General features: G+C 41.3%; 1 protein-coding gene across 2 annotated transcripts in view; it reads right to left on the bottom strand.

Annotated features, from left to right (window-relative positions):
• Positions 1–27296, bottom strand: part of ACLY (ATP citrate lyase) — a 109972-nt gene that overhangs the window by 39303 nt on the left and 43373 nt on the right. For both annotated transcript variants that reach the window (XM_089690637.1, XM_089690638.1), the window contains exons 5-12: positions 24267–24457; positions 18751–18830; positions 15365–15495; positions 8249–8367; positions 5842–5978; positions 4572–4633; positions 4368–4485; positions 2231–2385 (exon numbers count right to left, since the gene is read on the bottom strand). In XM_089690637.1, the coding sequence (XP_089546763.1) occupies positions 2231–2385; positions 4368–4485; positions 4572–4633; positions 5842–5978; positions 8249–8367; positions 15365–15495; positions 18751–18830; positions 24267–24457 (993 nt within the window). The remainder of the gene's footprint in view (positions 1–2230; positions 2386–4367; positions 4486–4571; positions 4634–5841; positions 5979–8248; positions 8368–15364; positions 15496–18750; positions 18831–24266; positions 24458–27296) is intronic.

Here is a 27296-nt window from a genome sequence, read left to right as displayed (position 1 = left end):
CCTGATACATAGCACCTTATGTATTGATCAAGTATAAATCATTAATAAGAGCAGTAATATAAGCACATATTACTTTTTTAATGGGCTACAACTACTTTTTAGTCTTGACATTTGTAAATGTACTTTTAAACATTTATGAAAGAGTCTAGTTTAATTCTGTTTACATATGCGACAACCTATGACAGTTTTCAACCATCTGCTTTTATATCTGAACAGAAAATCTAAGCTGGACCAATTAGGTAAGTATTTGCATAGATAAACTAAGGGCACTGCTAGACAGCATCCTAGTTCAAACATTTTATGATTAGAGCAAGAAGTCCTGCATCCAAAAATGCAATATTTTATAATTAAAATATTAAAAGGAATAATTTTTTTTTAAACTTGTCAAATGTTTTGGTTGCTTCTGTGCTACTAAAAAAATAAAATCCACTTGGAGCAATGCAATACTACTACTATCTGTTGGTCTAGTAATGTGACCAACTACCAGAGCACTGGTCAAATGACCTCAGCCTATAGGATTTAGGGAAGTGATGTTCCAGTCATAGGTTCTTGACTGAACACTGATCCTTCCCTTGAACAGAGATTAAATTATAAACTCACTAATAATCACTATTTTGGCACGAGACTGGCATTGGTAAAAATATTTAAAGGATTCTTAACCCCTTTGCGCCGGCGCCTCCCGGCCCTTTAAGAGTTTCAGAAGCCGGACAGGGTTTTAGGGTCATGTGACCACCGTGATTCGCTGTTACAGTGGTCACATGATCGGAAAAGGTACCAATAGCAAGGGGAGATTGGGACCTTTCCGTGAGTCACGGACATATGTGCTGGGAGCGCGCAGGATGTGCACTCTAAGCACATATGTATTTTCTAATGGCACACAAATATGCGGCTGCTCAGCGTCAAGGCCCAGACGCGAGAGGCCGCATATTTGCATGCGCTTGGTGTCTAGGGGTTAAAGAAAAGGCATTTCTGACCCGCCTAGACCTTATGGAATTAAAAATTAAACGGAGTATAGATTTAAATATTTGCCATGAAAATACCTTTTGACCATTACTATCATGTCAAGCTTTTGTTTGGAATAATTGTTAAAACCTAATGTTAAAAAGGTAAGTGCCAATTTTTAAGTAAAAATAAAAGAAAAAGGTGCACCAACAACAACAAATAAATATCCTGGGCACCCCTCTGAACCCTGCTGCTTAAAGAGGATATGATGGCCCATGAGGCTGGTATAGCAGTCCATGCACCATACACTTCAGTACACCCCCTCCAGAGTGAGTACCCATCATAATGCTTGCAATGACAATTGCTCATTGGTCAGCTCAACCACATGACCACACTGACGAATGAGAACCACTTCTTTCTTCTGGGACACCTTACTGGAAGAAGAAGCCTAACATGCACTTCTCACTGGTTAGCACAGTCACATGGCTGAACTGACCAATAAATGTTTGCCCATGCAAGTATTATGATGGATTCTCACTCCGGGGCTGTGAATTTCAGTGTATGGACTGCTACACAAGCAGCACAGAAAATCACAGCTGCTATGTGCAGCAGGGTCCTGAGGGAAGGCCAGGATATATGGAGTTCACCTTTTAATTTTTTGTGAAAAGGTGAACATACCTTTTAATGGAACTACTGATATAAAGGCCGTGGACAGAGTCCAAAATAGGTCTGATTTCCAAAATATTTAAGTAGATGTGTGTATCTAACATGTGAAAGCCTAGTTGCAGTGCTTTCATCTGTGTACTGGTGCACAGAAACACACTTTTAGGGCTTGTTCACTTTGTGCATAATTTAGCATGCAGGAAGCATCCATTTTGGCTGGCGTTTTGGTTGGTGATGCCTTGCCTTTGTAAAGTGTAGAAGATGATTTACTGTTGTTTTTTCTTGATCGTTACTGAAATGTTACTAGAGGAATTCAAACCGTCCGCATGCATTATAGCTTGGCTTTGGAGCGTAGAAATACAGGGAGAAATGGAGCTGAGTGAGCTGCAGTTTGGTACAGAAAAATGCTGACATGTTGCAGATTTCTGCACCACAATGCAGCTCACCCGAAGGCTGCATTCAAGTGTGAACAAAGTATTCTATATTCCTTGTCAAAGACTGTACAGTGCAGAAAACTGCATGTCTGTACAGGTGTGAACAAACCCTTAGCCACATTTTTTACAAAGCCAACAGCACCCTGGAGGTGCATCAAACTGTATTTGTAGCACCAGTTTATCTCACTTACTGAAGAGCTGCCACTGGCATTCAGCAGAAAGTTTGCAGTATGTGCTGCAGTGGGAGGCTGGTTTGGGATTGGTCGGTGGCCCAGTGCCATGCCCACAATGGCTGTCATGTGAGTCTCTGTGCCAAACACATGGATGGGAATTCCAGTAGTTTTTCCTGTGGGAGACAAAAAGAAAAAAATGATAGATATCAGCAAAAGGGGAAATTAAGCCACAATTTCTATCAGCGCATGGCCAGCTTTATATACTCTTCACAAAAGGTGACTTGTGCTGGGTTCAATTAAACTGTAACGAAAAAAAAAAAGACACGTAACGGTGTAGAATTTAAGGGGACTGGTCATACTACAGGTAGAAATATTACCAGGCCACACCACCTGGTGAAGTCTTTTACATTGAAATGCGCAGGGCGAGCTATCAGGTATGACGTCATCATGCACATTCCACCAAAAGTGATGGATGGCTCTACTGATTGGATGATTGTAAAATGTGGTACTGTTGTATTTTAAATGTTTCGCAAATGTGAGTCTCCTTTATGTGGTATTGTTTGCGGGGAAATATGAAAAAGATTCCATGATGCATAGAAGTCGGCACCTCTGAGGAGAATTTAACCCCATATGCACGGTCTGACCATTTATTTTACAGTGGTCAAATACATCTGGTAAGGATCCTGTCTGGCACATGGTGTGGAGCATGAATTATTGGGTGTTTTCTTCCATTTATTCACCCTCCCAGAAGAGTGGAATTGTTGGATACAATTTTGAAGCTTAACTAGTAGCCGACCGCAGATAGCCGAATGACGGCTGCACTGCGGCCGGCCAGTTCTGAGTGGACGTCATATGACGTCCCACCAGAACGCGCTCTCCTGCGTGCCCCAGGGGGCGCGCACCCGGCGATCTCCGTGATCGCTGTGTCCTACAGACACAGCTGATCACGTGATGTGGTAAAAGGCCAATCCCAGCGGCCTTTTACCACCTGATCAGCGGTGTCCAATGACACGCTGATCAGAGGGAAATGCAAGTGCCGGTTCTCGGCTGCACTTTCCTCACGCTGTCAGATCGTGAGGAAAGTACTGCCGAGAACTGGCAGTTGTCAGAGTGAGGATCGGCACCGATCATCAGGGCACTGATGATCAGTGCCCTGATGATCAGTGCCCAGCAGTGCCACCCGCAAGTTCCGCCCACCTGTGCCCAGCAGTGCGCCCACTAACTCTGCCCACCTGTGCCCAGCAGATCACCCACCTGTGCCCAGCAGTGCATCCACCTGTGCCACTCTGCAGTGCCACCTACCTGTGCCCAGCAGTGCCACCCACCTGTGCCCACCAGTGCCACCCACCTGTGCCCACCAGTGCCACCCACCTGTGCCCACCCACCAGTGCTGCCCACCAGTGCCACCCACCAGTGCTGCCAGTCAGTGCCACCAGTCAGTGCCCAGCGGTTGTGCCAGTCAGTGCCCAGCGGTTGTGCCAGTCAGTGCCCAGCGGTTGTGCCAGTCAGTGCCGTCTATCAGTACCCATCATCAGTGTCACCTATCAGTGCCGCCTATCAGTGCTGCATATTAGTGCCGCCTATCCGTGACACCTCATTAGTGCTGTCTATCAGTGCCGCCTATCCGTGCCACCTCAGTACTGCCTGACAGTGCCCTTTAGTGCTGCCTATCAGTGCCCATCAGTGCCGTCTATCAGTGCCCATCAGTGCTGCCTTATCAACGCACATCAGTGAAGGAGAAAAATTACCTGTTTGACAAATTTTATAATAGAAACAAAGAAACTTTTTTTTTTTTCAAATTTTTTGCACCTTTTTTATTTATAGCGCAAAAAGTAAAGTGCCCAGTGGCGATTAAATACCACCAAAAGAAAGCTCTATTTGTGAGAAAAAAATGATCAAAATTTCATATGGGTACAATGTTGCATGACCACGCAATTGTCAATCAAAGTGCGGCAGCGCTGAAAGCTGAAAATTGGCCTGGTAAATAAGGGGGTATAAGTGCCTGGTAGACAAGTGGTTAACTATCATTCACATTTCTTGGTTTATGGACTTGATATATAGGGAATAATACACGTATGTTACCGTGATGTTAATACACGGATATTGATTTTTGGTAATGCTGCACTTGTTGTTAACAAAAATATTACCCACTCACCTACTTCACCCATGACGCGAAGCCCCTCCTGATAGTTTGGTCCCCCTCGCCTCACAAATATTGTGACTTCATGTTCCTTCAGTGGTCCTTGGCAATCCTTAATAGCTCTTACAATACCCTGGTGTTCAAAAAAGAGATCAATATTGGTTTGAGTCAAAAGATGTCTGTCTAATTTTTCTGTAAATCTCATTTCTCAAACCTCACCTTAAAGGTTGCAGCAACATTAGTGAAATTTGCAATACTGCCCCCTATAATCAGAATTTTACCTAGAGAGAAAAATCAAACACAATTACAAGAATGAATCAATATGAGGAAGCAAAAACGTTTGCTAAAATTCTCATTGTATGCTCTCTTCACAATATGAACTATTGGGAACTAAAATAATTAAAGATCTCACCAAGTCCCAAATTTGGAAGAATCGAACATAAAGGAAGTGTAATTTTTAAGTGCAGATTAAAAAAATGAAAAGTAAAAGAAAAAAAAAAAAAAGATGTGATTGGCAATTATTTTCAACTTACCAATTGTATTCTGTGCCAGATTTAGGGCCTTGGTTAGTCTGTTTTGTTGGGATTTGATCTACTCACCACCGGCCTGGGTCCCGGAGCGCAGGAGAAATTGCATTTAGTACATGCAAAACTATACATGACTAATGCTGGGTACACACTATCAGTTTGATCCCGTTCAGCCCAGCAGGGCAAGAGGAAAAAAAAAAAAATTTCTGGAGGAACTCACTTTACTATTTGATTTTCGTACAACAATCTCCCCGCTAAGCTATTGTGTTCTGACAAGGGGACTGGACCCCCCCTCCAGAACACACCAGTCATTAGCTGCCAGCACCAATCGGATGCTGTTTGTCCAGCATGCCTGTTCGGCCGAATGTTGGATGGTTTCTATTGAACCGGCCAACACCGGATGATATAATGTCAGCAGTTAGTAAAGGTGCAGTTGGCCTTTAAATTTACTAACATGTTACACCCATATTTCGGGTGTAACATGCTGCTAAGCATCCCCCTTCTCAGTGTGTGGGGCTCCATTATTATACCTTGCAGCCACTGTCACTTTTAAAATTGGTGCAGCTGTGTGTGGCTCCACCCACACAACTGGGTCATTCATCTGTGAATGAATAAACTACATGTCCCATCTGCCACCATGGACACAAGTGAGGTAATCAGCGCACTTGTAGTCCACTGACACTTCCTTCTCTAACTGCAAGGCATACATGGGTACAAGCAAAGAGCTAGAAGAAGAGTTTTCAGGAGCCTTGCATTGCATGCATGATCGGAGGTGCAATTATTTTTAGGCTCCTTTGGAAAGGATAAATTAAATGCACATTTTTTTTCTAGCAAAAATATGTGAATTTATCTTTTTCATAGCCTTAAAGGAGTATTTGGTATTTTAGTGCCACATGTCTTCATAGTGTCAGAGGCCTCTTTGGTATTTTTCTGCCACATCATATATGTTTTTAAGTATTTACCATCAGGATGCTTTTCCCTTGTCATAAGGGAGAGGATAGTCTTGGCATAGTCATATGTCTGCTGCTCACTGGGTGCCCCAGAATACTCCCCATAGTTGGCAAGCTCGTCTACTCCGCCCAAGTCACAGATGGTGTCACTAGGGAAAAAAAAGAAAATAATCTTCTATTCAATGACAGAGAGAACTCCACATAAAAATACCAGTGTGGTGACTGGAGACTTTATTCAAAAATTGAAAGTCCATACCTAAATCTTGTTTTAATGTTCTGCTAGTTTTGTCTGTATATTACACTTTGTCCTGCTAATTATATACTACCAATAAACAAGTGAGAATTAACTGCCCAACACAAAATATCGTTTTATAGTTCCTGACCACAAGCTTACAAAATGCACAATGGAGTTTACTTACTAGAACCGGAGAGTCCAAAATGTGGTGCAGCTGTGCATGGTAACCAATCAGCTTCTAAGTTCAGCTTATTCAATTAAAAACAATAGTAAACATCGTTAGGACAATTGCACCTACAAGTAAGCCTATAATAAAGTTTACCTGTAGGTACAAGGAAGATCTCCTAAACATGCACCATTTAGGAGATGTTCACTGTTTCTGACGCAAAGGGCATCACCGGCACATGCGTTCTAAAATTCTGTGCTGTCACCTTGACTCCAGTGCGCATGCTGGAGCATGCGAACCCAGAAGGAAGACTGGGTGAAAATGGAAGCCATGTCAGTGGTGATAGAGTGCCACTGGAGGGCTTCATCTTAAAGTGAAACTTCGCTCTCTCAATCAACATTCACCATTTTAAATCCTTATGCTGCTAGCATTAGTAAATAGATAGGAAATTATATCATGTTTACTTGTTTTAATTTTTTTTTTACATCTCTTCAGTTTCTTCCTGGTTTTCATGCCTAGGCAAATTATGTCATATATCCCAGTTGTCTTCAGAAGGGGTTTTCTCAGCTAAAAACACCCTTCTGCCTGCTTGCCACAGCTAAGGGCAGATGGATTCCAGGAAGTAAATGCTACATGAATCATCTGCCCTTATTCAAGATGGCCATGGCCAGAAATGCTAGGGAGGTATTTTCCATATTGATTTCCCAACAAAATAAATACAATTGTTTTGAATATTAAAAATTAATTTAAAAGCATTTTTGGTTTGTGGTGCTCAAATGCGGTATAGTTTCACTTTAAGGTAACAGCTCGTTCACACGGATGTTCCGATCAGGTCCGCCTGCCTGTTTTTCAACACAGAACTCTGTGGAGCAGACATTTCCGTTTACACCCATCGACATCCGATCCACCAAAAAGGGACGGATCCAATGCCCCTGCCATCCGTCGGATTAGATGAAAACGGACAGGCGGTCTGTTTTCAACCGACCACCAATTAAGGAGAGCGAGCAGCTCTGTGTCTCCTCTGCAGCAGCGGAACAGACAGAGAGCTATCATCCGCTTGCTTAGTGAGGATCAGCGGAGAGATACCCCGCTGAGCAAGTGGATCCGCTAAACAGGTCCGCTCCCTGTGAAAGGACCCCAAGTCTTTCATAATGTTAGTTTGCAATGCATATTACAGGCATCTATATAGCACCAACAATTTACACAGCATTTTACATACTGTACATTCACTTCAATCCCTGCATGCACACACCAACACACACACTAGGGCCAATTTAGACAAGTGCCAAATGAACCTACCAGCATGTCTCTGAAGTGTGGGAGGAACCTGGAGTACCCAGAGGAAACCCACGCAAGCAGAGAGAGAACAGGCAAAGAGTGTACTGGCTGGGATTTGAATGAAGGACCCAAGTGTTGCAAAGCTGACATGCTAAACACTAAGTCTTGTGTTGCCCACATTACTGGCATAAGGTGATGCTGGCTGTGAACTCCAGCACACCTGATTGGTTCCTACAGGAATTTAGTTGGCTGCTCTTGAACCTGGTATATAACTGATCAAACGGCACACATTGGGTAATTCTACCCAAAACAGATCTTTTCAGTTTGGAAGAATGTGATAGTTTGGTGCCTCACTAAGCCTTGACATTCTCCAGCTTCATAGGCATGCTTGGTATGTCATTCGCTGCAGTGAATTTTCCATTTATTCCTACGATTAGTCTGATAGAGTGTGAATGAGAAAGCATTTCTGCAGTCTCTAGTGACTTCCACAAATAAATGGGGACTATTTTCCCAGTCAGCAGAATGAGAAAACTTGAGCTTTACCTGTGGGTGGCAAGTCAAAGGTAAGGAAAGAACCCTCCGCCAGGGGCTGAAAGCTGGAATAGAAACTTACCTTACCTCATCCAAAAATGCAACGTACAGCATTCTTCTCAAGTTTTTCAATAGCTATTATCTATATCAGCATCTAAAAAGGTTTTCAATTCAGAATAAACATGTTTATATTATACTTGTCTGCAAACCTGTAAACAACAGACGCTCCTCCACCAGCAACCATAGTCCAGATCCTGCCTCGTGGGTTTAGGATGGTAAGTTTTAAACTTGCACCACTCTTGGCATCCAAGTCTGCAATATAGGCCTCCTGTAATAGCGAGGAACAGGTGTTTAAGTGAGATCAATCCTAATCCTAACCAAAATTAACAAGCAGTAACAGCTTAGAAAAACTAAACATTTTCAAATAAGTCCCATACTGCCAATGCAGTTAAAGCATGTTCTTAACCTCTTCTCATCCGGCCCATGTAGATAAACGGCCACGTGGGAGCTCTGCCAAAGCGGGTGGACGTTTCTAAACGTCCCCCCACATCCATTGCCTGTGCACGCTCCCTGGGAGCACGCGGCACTGCAATCGGTGCCTGCTGTGTCCTCCGGAGATACAGCAGAACACAGATCACTGTACGGGACTTCTGTGTGAGGTCCTGATTCATGTGATCACCGATTTGCCAATCAGTGATCACATGAATAGTAGTAAGCAAGATGTAATTTCTGACATCATTGCTTACTACTTGTGAAATCTGTGAATGCTCACAGAGGTCACATAGTACAAGGCTATTCACACAACCTTGTACCATGTGACAAGCTGTGACCAATCACAGCTCTCACAGTATTTGTCAATGGCTGCAGGAATGCAGCCAGAGAGAAGGAGAAATTATTGCTTTTAAAGCCTTTATGGGTGTAAAAGCAATCAGTGTGAAAGAAGAAAAAAAAATCTTCACCACCCCCACAAGTAGTACAGTGTCACTAAGGAAAAATCATGTCTAAAGGGATGCAGACCCTGCCACTTTCCTCGCTAGAGCCCTGCAGGTGCAGCAACTCACTGTGCATGTGCAGAGTGATTCTGTGTGGGTGTGGTTTTATAGTCATCAAAGACAAACAGCTATTTCTTCAGAATAACAAAAGGTAGGAATCTGCAAAAAAAAGTTTGTTATAATCCCTGCAATGTGCATATTTCCTCAACAAAAGTGGAGTTACTCTTTAAAAAATGTAAGAAGTGGCATGGAAAGCTGTCATAATTGTTTTAGAAGGTATGCAACTTCCAGAGACTTACAAAATTGCCAGATGGTTTAACTCTCCATCATCTATAAAAAGCTGAAATGTAAGTTGTTGGTGGACAAACCCTTTAATCCCATAATGTGGTATCAGATGCATGCCCACTCATGTCCTATAAAACTGCTGCACATTGGTATTGATCTGCTGTCAAGGCAAAGCTGAAACACACCCATGACAGAGAGAAATGCTCTCCGGAGAACATACACAGCCTTCAGCTCCAAAACTATACATCATATCTTGAAGACAAATGTCACAGCTTTAAGGATTTTGGTGTCATTTGATTTACGTACGGGCTGCAGATGACTTGCTCATAGACTTCATCACATTATAAACAATTTATAGAAGAGTTCATTCTACTACATTCTACTCATAAATCACCTTGAGGCGACCTTGAAGAGTCTGATCTCCAAGGAAAATCTTGTTAGGGTGATTTATTAAAACAAGGAAATTGAGTTACAGCAATGAGATGGGGGTTGGAGATACAAGCTTCCACAGAATCAGCTAATGGAATGACTGCGGCATACTCGGAACGCTCTATGAATGCATGAAGACAAGAAATGCTTAGATTTACCTATTAATCCTGAACAGCATGTTTGTATACTAGGACAAAAGCTGCAATGGAAATGCTAATGACTGCGCCTTACCTGGTCCATACCAGTAAATGATACTACAAGTTATATGCGGTTTATGACCTCATAGGTATCATCTTTTAGATTGTAAGCTCCAAGAGCAGGGTCCTCCTATTCCTTCTGTATTGTAATCGTACTGTCCCCCATTATATTGGTAAAGTGGTCCTAAAATGATTTTAACCTTAATGTATTCCCTGCATTACTGTAAAAAATGTTTTACAGATTTTTACCCTCTCCTACCTCCCTAACTACTTACCTGAGCCCTCAACTGATCCAGTGTTGTGCACAGTTGGATCTCTTCTCTCCTCTCTTCCTTTTTACACAGGGACTCGGGCAGCCATTAGCTCCTGCTGCTGACACTCTAATGCTGTGAAAAGGAAGCAGGGGAGGAGCCAAGCCAGGCTGTGTGCGTCTATGGAGTGCGGCTCCATAGACGCACGCAGTGCAAGAGTGAACATGTACCGTGTGCACCAACAGCAAGCAGCTTTCCATATGGGCACACAAGATCACCAGTGGGGGACCCCAGAAGAAGAGGTTTGGAGCCGCTCTGTGCAAAACAATTGCACACAGCAGGTGATTATAACGTTTATTATTTTAAATAAAAAAATACTTGGCTTTAGCAACACTTTAAACACTTCCTGTCCGACCCATGTACATAAACGGCCGGTCGGGAGCAGTGCAGGAGCAGGTTGCAGTTCATAAACGGCGCCCACACTTACAGCCTGTGCGAGCTCCCTGGGAGCGCACAGCACCGCAATCCGATGCTGTACGGGACCTCTGTGTGAGGTCCCGATCATGTGATTACTGATTGGCCAATCAGTGATCACATGAATAGTAGTAAGCAAGATGTCACTTCCTGACATCATTGCTTACTACTAGTGAAATCTGTGAATGATCAGAGGTCACATGGTACAAAGCTATTCACAACAGCCTTATACTATGTGACAAGCTGTGACCAATCACAGCTCTCACAGTATTTCTCAAGAATGCAGCCAGAGAGAAGGAGAAAATATTGCTTTTACAGCCTTTATGGGTGTAAAAGCAATCAGTGTAAAAAAAAATCTTCAGCTCCCCCCACAAGTAGTACAGTGTCACTATGGTGACACTGTACTGCTAGGGTGATAGTATGGTAACAAGAACAAAAAAAAACACAAATATTATAAAAAAATAAAATGTAAACAATATTTTTGAAAAATTATAATTTTTGGTTATAAACGAATAAACTAATTTGGGTTATTTTTTTTTTTTTTACTAAAAAGATAGCTGAATAAATTTTGGCCAAGATTTATGAAGAAAGATTATTTGCTAAAATTTATAAGAAAAACACTTTTTAAATTTTTTTTTGGACTTTTTCATTTATATAGCAAAAAAATTAAAATCCCAGTGGTGAATAAATACCACCAAAATAAAGTTTTATCTGTCTCAAAAAATGCTAAAAAATTCATAGGGGTACAGTGTTGCATGACCACGCAATTGTCATTCAAAGTGTGATAGCACTGAAAGCTGAAAATTGGCCTGGACAGGAAGGGGGTAAAAGTGTCTGGACTTGAAGTGGTTAAGCACTGTGAAAACTGTTGGCGCTATTTAAATATAGACTGCATGTCAATGAAACCTTTGTCATGGTGAAAATTGTATGTTCAGAAAAACCGTGTCCAAAGGAGAAACATTTTTGAGCCAGGAGTGGGGTCAACGGTCTTCAGTTACAGTAACAAACAGTTCTCAGACTTATCACCAGAGACGTTATAATGAATCTCAGGTTCTACATCTCTAGTATCCTTTCACATATATAATCTGCAAAGATCATTAGCAGCTTTTTAAAGAAGGGTGTGCACTCTAAAAATGGTCCTTAAACCATATAATTACTGTCCGCTCTAAAGAAATGTAGACCAATCTGGAAAAACCAAAAGGAAGACACTCATAAAGCAGATCCCACGTTTTTAGTCATCACTTCAAAAGCAAATTACCTTATGTATAAAAATGCAATAAAAATTTGTGCTGCCTTTTAAAAAAAAATGATAAAAAAATGCAGCATTTCAAATATATACAGTAAATCACACAAATGTGTCATCAATGGTAGCTATGCCCTTTGTGATGTGAAACATATGGGAAGAGAGGTGAACAGGCAAGATTATATGTTGCGAGGTCTGGAGGGTGGGAACTGCCATAGTGATAGCTTAAAAAAAAAAAAATGATGTCTGAATCTATAACATCATTGGTGTGCAGAAAGTTCCCTTTTCTTCTTGTGAATCCTTTTTTTATTATATTAAAAGAAGTAGGGCCAAATCTGTTTTGGATATACTTCTATGGGTCACAGGAGTGCACTTCATTGTGCACTCCTGTGACCCGTTTTCAGATGACAATGGGGTAAAGCCCGCTGTTGGCTGACGTCACAGGGCTGGTCCAGACTCTGGGTGGATCCCAACTGTAAAGTCAGGATCTGTTCAGATGCCTAGGCCCACAGCTGGCACAGCCTCTTACCAAGTCCCTAACAGTCTGAGCCAGCGGCTCCCATCCCCTTCAGAGCCCCACTCTGCAGTGAGCACTGAAGGGGAAGAGCCCTCTGCTAACTGAAGACCAAGAACTGAGCGATCGGTGATCTAGGATTGCTCAGTTCTCAGTCTTAGAGCTGGCGGTGGACAGGTATAGCATTGGATAGATGCTGAATCCACCTAGGTGAGTGTGATTGTTTTTTTTAATATCCTGAACTTCTCTTCTAAACCCTGGTTCACACCGGTGTGACTTCAGGTGCAACATGCAGTTTACAAATCGCACCTGAAGTCATAGTTAATGTATTTCTATGGCACTGTTTTAATCAGTGCAATGTGAAGTAGCACAATTTCAAAAATAGTTCCTCCACTACTTTTTTCCCAATTTCATTGCGACTTGCATTGACTTGTTAAATGAAGGTGCAAACTACAGTGAAATCGAAGGTACAAATCGCACTGGTTTGCATCTTTGAAATTGCGCCATTTCAAGTAAAGTAGCATGATTTTAAAGTCGGATTCAGTGTGAACCAGGGCTTAAGCCGGTTTGACATCGGTGACAGCATCAGTGTGTGGCCTGATCATTTCTACTGTACAACCTATGAAAAAAATATATAATGATACAGCGCAAACCCCTATACACCCACAAATTATACAAAGTGACTAATACTATATTTCCACGTCTATACTCAAATGTGTAAAATGCTTTCCAGAGAGTTTGCATAGGATGTGGGACTGAATGCACTGGAGTAGATTATGCAAGTGATAAAGAAGCATTGTTTGTAAGAAAAACAGAGACTTTACATTACTGGACTATGTCATACTGTCACTTGGTTTTATTGTCACAATTTATGAATGTAATTGGTTATGGTTGTAGGGGGGAAACACAATATATCATCATTTTGCACAAACAAGTATAGCATTGGGAGTCTAACATTGGTCACATCTATAGAATTGTGTTGTTGAATACGGAGGTGCGTTGTATCATTATATATATATTTTTTTACTTCTCATGTATATTGTAGCAGGACCTCCATCTACACAGACCATGGCACATATGAAAAAAGGAACAGAGACACATTCCTAAAGTTTCAGATGTTCTGGGGGGGCACAATTCCACCCCTGTACTGTCTGCAGTCTCTTGGTCATCCCTTGTACTGTCCGCAGTCTCTGGTCATCTCCTGTACAGTGTCCGCAGTCTCTGGTCATCTCCTGTAGTACGTCCGCACTCTCTGGTCATCTCCTGTACAGTGTCTGCAGTCTCTAGTCATCTCCTGTACTATATCCGCAGTCTCTGGTCATCTCCTGTACAGTGTCTGCAGTCTCTAGTCATCTCCTGTAGTACGTCCGCAGTCTCTGGTCATCTCCTGTAGTACGTCCGCAGTCTCTGGTCATCTCCTGTAGTACGTCCGCAGTCTCTGGTCATCTCCTGTACAGTGTCTGCAGTCTCTGGTCATCTCCTGTAGTACGTCCGCAGTCTCTGGTCATCTCCTGTAGTACGTCCGCAGTCTCTGGTCATCTCCTGTACAGTGTCTGCAGTCTCTGGTCATCTCCTGTAGTACGTCCGCAGTCTCTGGTCATCTCCTGTAGTACGTCCGCAGTCTTTGGTCATCTCCTGTAGTACATCCGCAGTCTCTGGTCATCTCCTGTAGTACGTCTGCAGTCTCTGGTCATCTCCTGTACTGTCCACAGTCTCTGGTCATCTCCTGTACTGTCCGCAGTCTCTTGGTCATCCCCTATACTGTCTGCAGTCTCTTGGTCATCCCCTATACTGTGTCCGCAGTCTCTGGTCATCTCCTGTAGTACGTCCGCAGTCTCTGGTCATCTCCGGTAGTACGTCCGCAGTCTCTGGTCATCTCCTGTACAGTGTCCGCAGTCTCTGGTCATCTCCTGTAGTACGTCCACAGTCTCTGGTCATCTCCTGCAGTACGTCCGCAGTCTCTGGTCATCTCCTGTAGTACGTCCGCAGTCTTTGGTCATCTCCTGTAGTACATCTACAGTCTCTGGTCATCTCCTGTAGTACGTCCACAGTCTCTGGTCATCTCGTGTACTATGTCCGCAGTCTCTGGTCATCTCATGTACTGTGTCCGCAGTGTCTGGTCATCTCCTGTAGTACGTCCGCAGTCTCTGGTCATCTCCTGTAGTACGTCTGCAGTCTCTGGTCATCTCCTGTAGTACGTTTGCAGTCTCTGGTCATCTCCTGTAGTACGTCCGCAGTCTCTGGTCATCTCCTGTAGTACGTCCGCAGTCTCTGGTCATCTCCTGTAGTACGTCCGCAGTCTCTGGTCATCTCCTGTACTATGTTCGCAGTCTCTGGTCATCTCCTGTAGTACGTCTGCAGTCTCTGGTCATCTCCTGTACTATGTTCGCAGTCTCTGGTCATCTCATGTACTGTGTCCGCAGTGTCTGGTCATTTCCTGTACTATGCCTGCAGTCCATTGGTTCAGAATATTTTTTTTCTTGTTTTCCACCTCTAAAACATAGGTGCATCTTATGGTCAGGTGAGTCTTATGGAGCTCAAAATATGGTACTTACGTATTGACAACCAGTGAGCTACCACAAGAATGAAATATGGTGAAACAGCTTGTATGGAATTGTGTTTGTACCAGTGAAGATTAGGAAAAGAGAACTAGATATTGGCAATGAAGCTGGGAGGACAATACAGTAATTTTAACAAGAACAGATGTCACTGTCACTATAACATATTGTGGAAAACTGAACTATGTCAACCATTCCACCGAGTTCATTTACTAAAGTGCTGCAGAAAGCCTGCAAGCTAGCCTAGGGAAAGCAGTCAGTAGTAATTTACATTGATCTAACTACAGTAAATCAAATGCTAATTGATTTGCATTACTGAACTTTTCAAGAACCCCCATTTGCTCTGCTATATCGAATATACATTTTCCTAACCAGCTCTCACCTCTGGATAAGCTTCTCTTCCAAAGGGAGGTGGGAAGTCCACATCACCCCATTTAGCTTTGCATACGTAGTCCGCAGTTGCATCTATCTTAGCTGCCATATCCAAAACATACACGCCATCCTTGGTCACAACTAGAGAGGAAAACAAACATAAAATAACATTTTCTTGTTCATTTCTGTATGTTCAGAAAATAATGTATTATCCCATTGTTTAATTATATCTATACAAGCCCACAGTTCAGGCTGCCCCTCCATGGAGATGCACACGGGTTTATTGAAATTTATTGAAAATGCCCCTTTACTCAATCAAACTTCAATCAAAAAATGCTCAGTCTGCTACGTATTTGCACATGTTGATGCACATATGTACATACAATCATGCACCTAAAACGTATGCACATCATTTTAGTCTAATACTTAGAACATTAAATTGCTCTAGCCATTGGCAGGCTGAAATTAGGCATATATGCACATTTATGAGCACATATGCTTCAATTACACAAATACATTTCTCTCTGAATGCAGGTTTGGGGCATTTTTTTTATGCCCCGAAACATTGCTCTAAAACACCAATATAAAAATGCCACACAGTGCATGGACACATTGGTTAATACTGAGCTGAGCTTAAAAGGCACAAATAAAAAAAAAAAAAAAAAGAAAAATTTTATTCTAAAAGCAGAATTTTAACCAAAAAAATTCTCATGGGATTTTGTAGGCAACCAAAAATTTACAAGAATCAAAATTTGTTTCAAAAAGAACATAATCTTTATTACATATAGAGTAATATAATTATAATTACACTTTATAGAATGAAAAATATATTTGTACAAGTTTTTAATTTATGCCACATTTAAGGTGGTTGGTTTTAATGTATGTCATAAAGATTATGTTCTTTTTGATACAAATTTTGATTGTTGTACATTTTTGGTTGCCTGCAAAATCCCATGAGAGGTTTTTTGGTTAGAATTCATGTTATTGGGGATGGTGGCAACCACTACCCAAAATTCAATTGGTATTGATTTTCTAAAAGCAGCATTTTCCTGCCTGAGTGCATGTAGCCTAATAAGCAAAACCAAGAAGTTCCCACTATACAAAATTTAGCTGGCATACATATTCTCTTGGCTGTCACCTTCCACTTGTGGAAGAGTATGCTTACATTTCTGGAGACTGAAAGGGTAGACTTTAATGTGAACATGTGCTCAGATCATGCACAATAAAGTATTTTACAGATTATGAACAAGCAGTAAAAGCACTTTATAAAAGCCCTCATTCATCTCTGCATGTATTACTTTTGTGGAAAAATGCAAGTTCAAAAGCTCACAGCAGCAGATGTTTGCAAACTGCAAGGTTCAGCATATATGTTACAATCTGTCCATACAATTTCTGTCCATACAAGCTCTGTAAAATGACATTTCAGTTTACAATTATGAAGACCTACCAATTCATACAGGCAGGATCTTGCAATACTTACTTGTTGGTAGATCCAAAAGAAAATTATACAATCAGATTGTAACTTGTGGTAAACTTTGGAAACCAGCTGAAGCCGGACTTCAGTCTTTGTTGAGATCTTTGTGAATGAAGAACTTCACATTGAAATCAACTAGAGATGAGAGGAAGGACTTGTTTTAAAGCAGTTATACTGCTTGTTGTAAATATGTATATAGTTTAATGTCCATAGTCTGGGGACAGGTGAACTCAGACTTTGCCTATAACTGGTAAACTAAAAAAGCCCCTTTCTTCTAATAGTTACCTTCTGATTGCTAAGTGGATTGAAGTGGAATACCATGTATCTCCAGGTATAGGGGATGAGATACACCCAACCAGGTCTTTTGGAGGAGACTGCAGGCTACTCTTTTGTATACGGACTATGGGCCTTGGTGTTTGAGGAGGCTCTTTTCTTTGGTAGGTGTGTGTCTGGGGGACCTTTTGGAATATTTTTACTTCAAAGTCAAGTCCATGTCTCCCAAAACACACAGACTCATAGAACTGGAGGACCAGGGTATAGATTTGGGTTCTCTGTGCCCAAACCAGCATTGACTGCTTCAACCCCCTCCTATCTCAGAGACTCTAAGCAGATGTTAATATAATCAGCTCAAAACAACCTGATGCTGAAGTCTCTTGCTGTAATCTTTTTATTGGAGTTGTCATGTGTTTACTGTTGTGTTGTTGTCCCATTGTTAGTTGAGTCACCTATTGTTTCTGTCTGTTGGCTATTCCTTCTGGAGGTTCCAACTTAAGCTCCTTATCTAATCAGTGTGTGATGTTTATCCCAATGTGTAAGGTTTGTTTTTATTGTTCTTGTGGGGACTGCCCCTATTTCTGAAGTGTATAAAAAAACATATTTCTGTTAATAAGCAGTTCCAGTTGCAACTAAGCTAGTATTGTCTAGTCCTTAGGGGCCCAGCTATAATACCTTGGTCCTGTGTCCCAGTGGTGAGGAAGCAGTTCTCTGATGGACGCACCCAGGAGGGGTGCCAGACGATCTGTCACAGGGGAGTATCAATTTTCTCCCAGAAGGCAGAGCTTGGTGCTTGGACAGCCAATAAACAGGCCAAAGTTCTATCATTCAGACTTAGGAAAGCATTCTCAGCTCTCTGCTCAGACAGACTTGGAACTTACACAGGACTTTTTCTTTGGCTCAAGTAGGTGCAACTATAGAGCACATAAATGCAGTTGGGCAATGTATGGTTCACTTTAAGAACTCATTCACAAGGGCTGAAAAAACATGCAAACCCATGCAAACATCCATGCCTACGTGTGAAAATATTTAGCCTTGCACAAAAAAGTAGGATACAGCTGTGCTCAGGGCCGCACAGATCCGCAGATTTTACACATGTATGCATTTTTACACGTACACGCCTAAAATCTGCAGATCTGTGCAGCTCTGAGAACAGCTGTATCCTACTTTCTCTGTGCATGGCTAAATGCATTACACATTTATGCATGTAGATATACATGCATAGTCATTCACTGGAATGAAAGAAGATTTATATGTGTTTAGACAGATTACCCATATAAACACATATAAAATGCACCTAAACGCTAGTCCTTACGCATATTTTGCGCAGCATCTTCTGCTAGTAAGAACCTGCGTTAAGTGCAGAAAATACACATATACCCATGTAAATGAGCCCTTAATATCTGGGACAGATGCTGAAAAGAGAGCACATCCGTTCCTGGTGTATCTCTGACAATTTATATCTGCATTTAGGCCAGATTGGGGAATTGGCTACCTTTCTTTATGCAGAAAATTGAGTTTATCCTCCTTTCTCTGAACAGATGTTACTCAAACAATGCACAGGGATGGTGGTGTGAAAACTGGGAAAGTCTGGAATATATCTTGCACCTGAGCATCAGCTACTAAGTTACTGTAATTAAAGAACATACCGAGTGGGTTGATCTCCAGGTAAGTGAAGAACAGGTCCTCATACATGTTGAACAGTCCAGTTATGAAGCTGGCAAGGACACTGCAAACATCATTTCAAATTGGTTAGCAAAAAGTTATAAGATACAGAAATTAAACACATTTCTAAAAGTAGAAAGTATTAAATAAACTACAGTAATAAAAAAAAAAAAAAAAAAGAGAAAGCTCAAACCATTTTATTACTATTTATTTACAATTTATCACTGAACGATTACCAATATTCCACACCTATCTTTTAAAGAGAAACAGTGGCCGGGTTTTGGACATCCAAGCAGTTAATTATTGTTAGCAAACAGTAAATCCGCTTTAAACTAAGCATGGGATAACCTCTATATCTGCAGGCACAGTGTATCAATTCATCCTTAAAACTCACAGCAAAAGCACTGACATTATTGAAGTCCTGATCTCAGGATCTCAGTTTACCCTACTCCCCCTCCCAGCAGTGACACATCGGCCTTCTAATTTTCAGTGTAAATACAGAGCATACACTCTGGGAAGGTATGGTTAGCTGAGCTACCTGGGAGAAGAACTAAAAGCACATTAGTGTTTCTGGAGTAAACTTTGTGGATGAATAGCTCTACAGTACATGCAAACATAACTCACAGACTTTGTTGTTCACATTACACAGGTTGGAAATTCAATGTGCATTTTGGAAGTACTTGAAAAATAGAATAAAAAGTAACTTAAAGTGGAATTCAATTTTTTCTGTTGCATTAAATCTGGCTCTTACTCTTGTGATTTTTGAAAATGAATTACTACACAATACAAGCAGCTAGAGCGGTCAGTGAGAGTTTGCTGTAAAGCTTTACTTTACCGTTTCCTAAGAATATGTAAAAAGCCTAATGTCCAAAGTCAGAGCACAGGTTCACTTTAATTTATTAGACATATTCAGTGAAAATATAGGAAGCTCAGAAAGTGGGATATAATAGGACTAAATCTAGGTTTTATAGGCAGATATTGTTCTTCAGTTTTTAGCAATTTTTTTTACAATTTTTCATTATTTGCAGAGTTTGAACTACTCTGATTTGTGTCAGATTACACAATTCTCTGAAATGTAGGCATGTCATTTTTTGACAAACTGCAGAAAATTCTCTGTAGAAACAAAAATGACCTAGAACCTCAAGGACAGTTGAAGGTATAAATCTCTCCAAATTTGCTATGACTTTCCATAGTTACAATGCATGTCCACGACCTTTATTTGTGTGAACCTTGCCCTCAAATCTAATTCATGATAAGGAGCTGGAGATACAGCAGGCTCACAAATTACTTTTGCATGAAAGGTCTCATAAATGTCAAAACAGCAAATGTGCCCTAACAGAAATAAAGGGGATCTCTGTTTTATCTGGATTTGGCAAGATCATAAAAGATGGTTAAATTTTAAAAGAATGCCATTAGGCGTTAGGATACTGAGTAAAATTTGCCAAACATAAATATTTGTACAGTTCACAATAGTTGCTAAAATCTGTTATAAGGCTTGGTTCACACCTAAGAAGGTTAAGATTGATGCGTTTCCCAGTGTGCTTTGTGTTGTTTCACACAAGTTTTTTAATGCATTTTTGGGAGGTGTAACGATTGTACGCAATAGGGACATGGAAGCTGTATGCGACAACCATCTTGTTAAGGTCTCAGCCATTTTGTTTTTCATGAGCAGTGATCTTGCTCACTCCCTCCTCCTGCAAGTCCAGGCCTGAATGCCAGCTGTAAACAGCTAATTAGTCTTGGCATGATGTCTGTTTCCAGGAACCATGAAAAACTCTTCCCTGTGCCCTACCGTAAAACCATAATAACTCAGTCAAGCCTGTCACACATGACCTGCAAGGCCATTAAAGCTCTAGGAATGTAGAGCGTGCCATAAAATGTCTATTCCACAGCTTAACAATTCCACATACAATTCATAGAATCCAACAGGAACAGAACACATTAATATTAGGTATATATTTGAATGGGGAATATAATACCGAATAAATTAAGGTCATTCATGACTACCCTAGCACATACGAAAAGAGAGAAAGCAGTCTTCTGCCTCATGGGTGACAAAGGTGTGCTGTGTTTGGTATTACTGAATAATATTCTGCCAGTTTCTATAATACCACCTGCACTATTGGAAGTTATTAAGATTAGTGTAAAACTGTATTTTGGAATTGGTCTTAACGTGGTGGCCTCCCAGCACCCATCCCTTAAACTGGATTATTGATCAGCTCGTCTCTGGCGACACCCTTTGATATCACAGAAAAGAGGATGACAGGACCTGGTAAGCGAGCTCTCGTTTAACATCAACCAAGGAACATCTTAATGGACATGAGAGCCACGGCAACGTTTTTGCTTGGACAACTGGACTCTGCTAAAACCAAGGACTCTGCAAGTATTCTCCATTTTCACCTCCTTTTATTTCTATGTAGCGGTTTTGTTCTCTTTATGTCTTTGTAACATCCTTTTCTGTAAATACACTGCTCAAAAAAAGGAACACTTTGAAAACACATCAGATCTCAAATGGGGAAAAAATATCATGCTGGATATCTATACTGATCTGGACTGGGTAATGTGTTAGGAACATAAGGATGCCCCATCGTTTGATGGAAATGCAAATTATCAACCTACAGAGGACTGAATTTACCCCGAAAATCAAAGTGAAAAAATGAAGCAGCAGGCTTAGAAAATGGAAGACATACAAGACCACCAATAATCTCCCTCGATCTGGGGCTCCACGCAAGATCTCCCCCCGTGGGGTCAAAATGATCACAAGAACGGTGAGCAAAAATCCCAGGACCACACGGCGGGGCCTAGTGAATGACCTGCAGAGAGGTGAGACCAACGTAACAAAGGCTACCATCAGTAACACACTACGCCACCAGGGACTCAGATCCTGCAGTGCCAGACGTGTCCCCCTGCTTCAGCCAGTACATGTCCAGGCCCGTCTGAAGTTAGCTAGAGAGCATTTGGATGATCCAGAAGAGGATTGGGAGAATGTCATATGGTCAGATGAAACCAAAATATAACTGTTTGGTAGAAACACAACTCATCGTGTTTGGAGGAGAGAGAATGCTGAGTTGCATCCAAAGAACACCATACCTACTGTGAAGCATGGGGGTGGCAACATCATGCTTTGGGGCTGTTTCTCCGCAAAGGGACCAGGACGACTGATCCATGTACAAGACAGAATGAATGGGGCCATGTATCGTGAGATTTTGAGTACAAACCTCCTTCCATCAGCAAGGGCATTGAAGATGAAATGTGGCTGGGTCTTCCAACATGACAATGATCCCAAACATACCGCCCGGGCAACGAAGGAGTGGCTTCGTAAGAAGCATTCCAAGGTCATGGAGTGGCCTAGCCAGTCTCCAGATCTCAAACCCATAGAAAACCTTTGGAGGGACTTGAAAGTCCGTGTTGCCCAGCGACAGCCCCAAAACATCACTGCTCTAGAGGAGATCTGCATGGAGGAATGGGCCAACATACCAGCAACAGTGTGTGCCAACCTTGTGAAGACTTACAGGAAACATTTGACCTCTGTCATTGCTAACAAAGGATATATAACAAAGTATTGAGATGAACTTTTCATATTGACCAAATACTTATTTTCCACCATAATTTGCAAATAAATTCTTTCCAAATCAGCCAATGTGATTGTCTGGATTTGTTTTCTCATTTTGTCTCTCATAGTTGAGGTCTACCTATGATGCCAATTACAGGCCTCTCTCATCTTTGTAAGTGGGAGAACTTGCACAATTGGTGGCTGACTAAATCCTTTTTTGCCCAACTGTATATATACAGTCAGGTCCATAAATATTGCGACATCGACACAATTCTAACATTTTTGGCTCTATACACCACCACAATGGATTTGAAATGAAATGAACAAGATGTGCTTTAACTGCAGACTGTTAGCTTTAATTTGAGGGTATTTACATCCAAATCAGGTGAACAGTGTAGGAATTACAACAGTTTGCATATGTGCCTCCTACTTGTTAAGGGACCAAAAATAATGGGACAGAATAATAATCATAAATCAAACTTTCACTTTTTAATACTTGGTTGCAAATCCTTTGCAGTCAATTACAGCCTGAAGTCTGGAACACATAGACATCACCAGACGCTGGGTTTCATCCCTGGTGATGCTCTGCCAGGCCTCTACTGCAACTGTCTTCAGTTCCTGCTTGTTCTTGGGGCATTTTCCCTTCAGTTTTGTCTTCAGCAAGTGAAATGCATGCTCAATCGGATTCAGGTCAGGTGATTGACTTGGCCATTGCATAACATTCCACTTCTTTCCCTTAAAAAATGCTTTGGTTGCTTTTGCAGTATGCTTTGGGTCATTGTCCATCTGCACTGTGAAGCGGCGTCCAATGAGTTCTGAAGCATTTGGCTAAATATGAGCAGATAATATTGCCCGAAACACTTCAGAATTCATCCTGCTGCTTTTCTCAGCAGTCACATCATCAATAAATACAAGAGAACCAGTTCCATTGGCAGCCATACATGCCCACGCCATGACACTACCACCACCATGCTTCACTGATGAGGTGGTATGCTTAGGATCATGAGCAGTTCCTTTCCTTCTCCATACTCTTCTCTTCCCATCACTCTGGTACAAGTTGATCTTGGTCTCATCTGTCCATAGGATGTTGTTCCAGAACTGTGAAGGCTTTTTTAGATGTCGTTTGGCAAACTCTAATCTGGCTCTCCTGTTTTTGAGGCTCACCAATGGTTTACATCTTGTGGTGAACCCTCTGTATTCACTCTGGTGAAGTCTTCTCTTGATTGTTGACTCTGACACACATACACCTACCTCCTGGAGAGTGTTCTTGATCTGGCCAACTGTTGTGAAGGGTGTTTTCTTCACCAGGGAAAGAATTCTTCGGTCATCCACCACAGTTGTTTTCCGTGGTCTTCCGGGTCTTTTGGTGTTGGTGAGCTCACTGGTGCATTCCTTCTTTTTAAGAATGTTCCAAACAGTTGTTTTGCCACGCCTAATGTTTTTGCTATCACTCTGATGGGTTTGTTTTGTTTTTTCAGCCTAATGATGGCTTGCTTCACTGATAGTGACAGCTCTTTAGATCTCATCTTGAGAGTTGACAGCAACAGATTCCAAATGCAAATAGCACACTTGAAATGAACTGTGGACCTTTTATCTGCTCATTGTAATTGGGATAATGAGGGAATAACACACACCTGGCCATGGAACAGCTGAGAAGCCAATTGTCCCATTACTTTTGGTCCCTTAACAAGTGGGAGGCACATATGCAAACTGTTGTAATTCCTACACCGTTCACCTGATTTGGATGTAAATACCCTCAAATTAAAGCTGACAGTCTGCAGTTAAAGCACATCTTGTTCGTTTCATTTCAAATCCATTGTGGTGGTGTATAGAGCCAAAAATGTTAGAATTGTGTCCATGTCCCAATATTTATGGACCTGACTGTATATAAATATTTTAGATCCACCTAAAATACCCATTACTGTCCTGCAGTCTTCATTTACTCACTCTCTCTTATCTGGCGCTGCATGGACCAACAAGTGAGTCCTCACATCTTGCTCTGTCAAACGTTCTCCAACACCAACCAGGAACTTCTGAGCCTTTGAATCCACATCGCCGACATCCACACCGCCTTCATGGTGGAACAACACATAATCCCCCTCCCGAGCTGCATAGATACAAACATAGAACTCCTCTTCCTGCAGAAAAGCAATGAGGTGTTAGTAACATTCCACTTAGCCTCAAGAGTAAACATGCTCAGGTGGATAATAAAAGCAAATGGATCAAAGTTTACTTTACAGAAAACACAGAAATGGGGGATGGAAAATTTATTAACAGTCAGAAGTTGATTGTTTCACTCTAGGTGACATATATGGAGGTAGGAATCATGGATTTCCATAGACCAGATGGCACGAGACTACATGGCAATTAGTAGCAAAATGGTCCAGTGCAGGAACAACTTGTTCATTTGTTGCATAAAGTGGCAGTAAGCCCTTCCATACACCCAGTGAAGTGACTGGCCTCAGGTGATACACAGCAATGAATCAGATGCTCCTACATAAGTTGTACCTTTTTATCTATAGCCATCTTTCAAAAGGGCAGAATTTACACACGATCACTCAGCTCTGAAAAATAGAGGGCTGAGAGCTGAAATTACATCAGTGAGGAGAGCTCTGAGAGCGGATTAGAGGGAAGGGACAGACCCCCCCCCTCCTTCATACAGCACACAGGAACAGAGCTGAAGCTGTCAATCACAGGCTGTGCCAACCCGTCACCATTTTTCTCCTGGTGTCGGGCAAACTGGTCATAAACGATTTATGCTGATAGTAGAGGAATGAAGCAGCGGACAGAAATGACACTTAGTGTTCTTAATTAGTAGACACTATAGAGGGATTTGCTTGTTGAATATTTCAGATCTACAGTTTACAACCACTTTAAAGCCCAACTGCAGGCAACTGAATAATTATCCCTTGCAGTTGGGCTGTGCCCTTTAATTGCACAGTTAAGTCTAAATGGAAAGAAAAAAAGATTTACCTACTCAACCCTGTTTCTCCTGCAGCTAAACCAGCCCCCCCAGTGTCTTATCCCAAACACTCCACCGGTCTAAGGTCCTGGTATCAAGACCAAAGCAGGGTCCAAAGCCTTGCACTGATCGTGATGATGCCAAGGGAAAGTCCACCGCTAGAACGCGAGGGAGCGGAGGATCAGGTAATTAAAAACATTTTTCCTCTCCTCTAGACAAAATCAGCCATTGGATGCAGCCCCACTGCAAGGGATCATTTTACATTTGATTGGACGCTAAATTACATTGGAAGGAAATAAATGAAATTGCACTACTTTAAAAGGGGGCTTTAGGGAGTCAGACCTTGTGATTTACAATTGTCTGATGTCAATGAGATTTTTGTTGTTATAATGAGTTTAACAAAAACAACATGACAAGGCCCCCAGGAGTCACACTACACACCATGATGTCTCGGTTAGTCAGGGATTCTTGCACAACTCAGTCAGTATTTCAAATCAATGAGCAGAACCATTCTTAAGCTGGGCAAACACTATACAAATTTTGCTACTTTGATGGCCCTATTGGCCACCTCCCAGCCAACATCCCTCATTTGAGATATTATGGAATCTGGGTGTAAAGTTGTCAGCCAAACAGCAGCTGCATCCGATCAGCTAGAGCAGCTGTTCAGGCCTTGCCAGCGATCAAAATGCAAAAGCTGCAGCAGGAGATCCATCCATCTATACTGTATAGACTTGGTGCTTTCATTCAGCCCATGGGGTTATGTGTATACCTAAGCTTAGGTTTCATTCCTGCCCCGGTCTGGGCAATGAACTTCACATCATTCCGACTGCCTCTAGCATTGGTTGTATAAGTAAATGGCAAATGGAAGAAGTGGCGTACCAAAATGAAAATTCTTGGACCGAAACAAAAAATTCAGGATTCATTTGGCCAAAAACCGAAATGGACAGTTTTCTTAAAAACTTACTTTTTTTTAAATAAAAATATTACATTATTTTCAACTTTTTAATTAATATAATGAATTTAAATAAATATGAATTTATTTTCAGCAACAATAGGCTGCTTTCACACTGAGCAGTTTTTAAAATGTTTTTTTTTTTTTTTTTATAAAAAAGCAACACAAGAAAAGAAAAATGCATCCCTTTAAATTCAATGCATGTATTCACACTGGTCTGTTGTGCGGTGTTAAAAAAAAAAATCCTGCTTTCTGCAGTTATGGTGTATATTTGGCGAGTTAAAAAAAAAAAACGCAACTCCCCATTGATGCCTGGTGCACACCAATGTGTTTTTTTAAGGCTTTTTGCATTTAACATGGTTTCCTATGGGACACGTTCACATTTATGCTTTTTTGAGCTGCTGGAAAAGGTCAGGGACTTTTTTAAATGCAAAACGTAGCATTTTTGGTTCAGTAGACTTCAATGGAGATACTGCAGAAAATGCATGTAGTGCTTTTTTAATGCTTTGAAGCGTTTTCGCATGTTTTGCTTTTTTAATCTGCCCAACAAAAAAAAACCCATTTAAAAAATGCAAAACGCATAAAAAAATGTGCCACAAATGCGCATGCAAAAATGCAAAATGAACTGCAAAAAGCACTGCAAAATGGACAAAATGCAAACTGCATTGATGTGAAACAGGCCTGAAACGCATTAAAAATGCATAAAAACAGGTGTTGCATTTTTGATGTTTTGTGTTTTTAATCTGCTCAGCAACAAGTTAGCCAAAAAAAAAAAAATTCAAAAACCGTATCAAAAATGTGCAAAAAACACACTATAAAATGGACAAAACACAAACTGCACTGGTGTGAAAACAGGCCTGAAATGCATGGAAAATGCAGCAAAAATGCACGTGTTGCGTCTCTGACGTGTTTTGCGTTTTTAATCTCTCCAGCAACAAGTTGGCCAAAAAAAAAACAAACATTTAAAAAACGCATCAAAAAATGTGTCATAAATTTGCATACAAAAATGCAAAACGCACTACAAAAAAACATTGCAAAACTGACAAAATGCAAACTGAATTGG

Source organism: Staurois parvus, unplaced genomic scaffold, assembly GCF_062004578.1.
Source record: "Staurois parvus isolate SC_StPar_1 unplaced genomic scaffold, SC_StPar_1.0 ptg000538l, whole genome shotgun sequence".
Taxonomy (NCBI): Eukaryota; Metazoa; Chordata; class Amphibia; order Anura; family Ranidae; genus Staurois; species Staurois parvus.
This window is presented reverse-complemented; position numbering and strand designations above follow the sequence as displayed.